Here is a 2,867-nt window from a genome sequence, read left to right as displayed (position 1 = left end):
TACAGTGGGGGTATGAAGAGGAGGCTTAGTGTTGCTATTTCACTAATTGGAGACCCCAAAGTAAGTTCTTGTTCCTGTTATCTAATTTGTCTAATCTTTTGAAAACATTTGTATTTCATTTGTTAGTCCTAATACCAAACTCATTTCTATTTTATCAAGGTTGTTTACATGGACGAGCCGAGCACTGGTCTTGATCCAGCTTCAAGAAACAGTTTATGGAATGTTGTGAAGCGCGCTAAGCGAGATCGAGCTATAATTCTTACTAGTACCTCTCTTCTCTCTCTTTCAATGAAACTCAATTTATCGTCAATCTTCCTTTAAATAATTATATCGATCAAGCTCATTTTCCTCTATTATCAGCACATTCCATGGAGGAGGCCGAAGTCCTTTGTGACCGATTAGGAATCTTTGTCGACGGTAGCTTGCAGTGTATAGGAAATCCTAAAGAGGTACTTGAATTATTTTGCCCCAAAGCTCCAGAAAGTTCTCAAACCAATATGAGATTGGCTTTTCATTTTATGAATGACTTTTCACATATATACTTGTTGAAATGTCTTGAATCTATTATCTGGCCCTAGGGTTTAGAGGGTCGTGCTTTATATAAACCCTCTACTATACCAACGATTTTGCAATCTATATATATATATATTTATATTTCTCTCTAGTAATAAATTAATCTCTCTTTGTCCGTGGATGAAGCTAACACACTGTTAGTGAAGTGAAGCATGGATATCTATGTGTCGATCTTTACTGTTTACGTTTTCTCACTTTCTTTATTTGCCAATTTCATGACAATATTTAAATTGCATTTTACAGCTCAAAGGTAGATATGGAGGATCTTATGTATTCACAATGACTACATCTGCGAATCACGATGTTGACGTCGAGAACATGGTGAAGAATCTCTCTCCCGGTGCTAGCAAGATCTACCACATCTCAGGAACTCAGAAGTTCGAACTGCCGAAACATGAGGTCCGAATAGGCGATGTGTTTCAAGCAGTGGAGAATGCAAAGAGTAGGTTCACAGTCTTTGCTTGGGGGCTTGCTGACACAACATTGGAGGATGTCTTTATTAAAGTTGCTCGGGGAGCTCAAGCATTCAATGTTCTTTCATGATGCTGATTTCTCTCCATTTTCATTCCATGGCTACGTTTGTCTTTTATCTCTATATGTTTGCATATATGTCAGATTCTTTGAGAATTTACATGTATAGTTCTACACATTTATAATTGTTCCTTTGCCTGTTGGTTAAACAACATTACATTGTTAAATTTATATATTATTGAATAGATCAGAGTATATAATGATGTTTTACATAGGAGAATAAATAGACCTCAAAGAAACCACTAAAGAAAAATACATAATTAGGAAATACCATAATGAAAAAAAAATAATTAGCCCTGAACCCTAATTTTCCTTTAATACCCTACCTCAAACTCAAGATGGTAGAATGACGAACAACTTGAGAAGAAAACTTCTGAATAAAATAAGTAGATTTGGGATAGAATAAAAAACCCACGAAGAACCAAAACATGAAGAATTTCTAAGCTGAAACAGAAACCCACGAAGAGTGAAACCAAGAACCTTCTAGGCTAGAAACATAGATCCTCATATAGAGATCTATAACAAAACCCATGAAGAACGAAAAAAATTTCTAGGCTAGAAACATAGATCTTCATATAGAAATCTATAACAAAACCTACGAAATTGTTGGGAATGGTGTCCTAAATCTCCTAGTAGTCTCGTAGTTTGTAAACTTTGTATAAACATATTGTTATTAATAAAATAAGTGTTATTTTATAAGCATTTACTCAATCCAATAAACTAAGATCCGAGGTTATTTTATGTAAATTTAAACAAGTATGTAGAGACATACAGGTGGATCTTGTTTAAATAATAACCTAAATAGTCTGTAGTAGATGGATAAGATTGGGTACCTTATCCTAGTGACACTATGGATACGACCCGCTTTATAGGTGTTACAAGTGTTGTAAAGTGCTACAAATGATTTGATCATGATCATTCATGTAGAGACATGCGAGTAAGGGTACCCTATATAAAGAGTTTGTATAAGACCAGACCATGAAATGATTATTCTCTTTATATAACACTGTTGATAATAGAGACTTACATTTTACTTGGACGACCATAGGTGACATGACCTGAATCCTGAGTGAATTGTGAAATCCTGCTCATGAAGGCGGTCCTTTGATTTGTATGGGTGAGAGTGACTAGATTGCCAATTTAACAAGCCTACCATTTTGAGGATTCGTCTAATTGGGGAGTTGGGAACTTAGCTTCACAAGACGAAATTCACTCCTTCCTCGATGCAGGGGTAAATAGATAAATTACTCCCATAAGGGCTGATTCCAGGTGTTAAACATAGTGGCCACACCCTCTCTTGGGAATAAAGGACTCAGTCATAGTGGGACTATGACTTATTGTGCATTAGAGGAATTAGTGGTACTTAAGGAGTTAGATGTAACTATAGGGCCAAAACGGTAAATTGGCCTAGCTGTACTTACGAGCGATTTGTGAAGGGCCATCGCACTGTTGATTGGTTATATCTAATGGACACAAAAATATATCTGTAGTGCGAAGAGTGCAACTGTCGGTCTTTACTGGAGTGCCCGACAATTAACGGATAGTGGATCTCGTGATTAAAAAGTTCAGTCAGTTATTCATGTACCGTTGAAGCTTCAAGTTACAGGTCCATAAGATCCCCTTGGTAGCTCAATGGATTCAAGTTGAGAATCAGATTTTGAGTTTGAAACGTTCAAATTAACAAGAGGGAATTTGATTGTATATGATATAATTAAATTAATTCAAATATATATGTTATAATTGATATAATGTAGTTGATACAT

At 35.7% G+C, this 2,867-nt stretch overlaps 1 protein-coding gene across 1 annotated transcript; it reads left to right on the top strand.

Annotated features, from left to right (window-relative positions):
- The first annotated feature begins 6 nt into the window (after positions 1-6).
- Positions 7-1,289, top strand: LOC150030213 (ABC transporter A family member 7-like). Its single transcript, XM_090309941.1, has 4 exons — positions 7-60; positions 160-265; positions 361-449; positions 817-1,289. Exons 1-4 carry the CDS (start codon positions 13-15, stop codon positions 1,114-1,116), a joined length of 543 nt encoding a protein of 180 aa, XP_090166067.1. The 5' UTR covers positions 7-12; the 3' UTR covers positions 1,117-1,289.
- Positions 1,290-2,867: the final 1,578 nt, after the last annotated feature.

The sequence above is a fragment of the Benincasa hispida genome, unplaced genomic scaffold (assembly GCF_027475165.1).
Source record: "Benincasa hispida cultivar pf3 unplaced genomic scaffold, pf3_genome.v1.1 HicScf443, whole genome shotgun sequence".
Classification (NCBI taxonomy): Eukaryota; Viridiplantae; Streptophyta; class Magnoliopsida; order Cucurbitales; family Cucurbitaceae; genus Benincasa; species Benincasa hispida.
This window is presented reverse-complemented; position numbering and strand designations above follow the sequence as displayed.

Coding starts and splice junctions, on each gene's coding strand:
- LOC150030213 (XM_090309941.1), top strand. CDS start 13: ATGAAGAGGAGGCTTAGTGTTGCTATTTCACTAATTGGAGACCCCAAA. Junction 61..159: donor CACTAATTGGAGACCCCAAA/GTAAGTTCTTGT, acceptor TATTTTATCAAG/GTTGTTTACATGGACGAGCC. Junction 266..360: donor TCGAGCTATAATTCTTACTA/GTACCTCTCTTC, acceptor CTCTATTATCAG/CACATTCCATGGAGGAGGCC.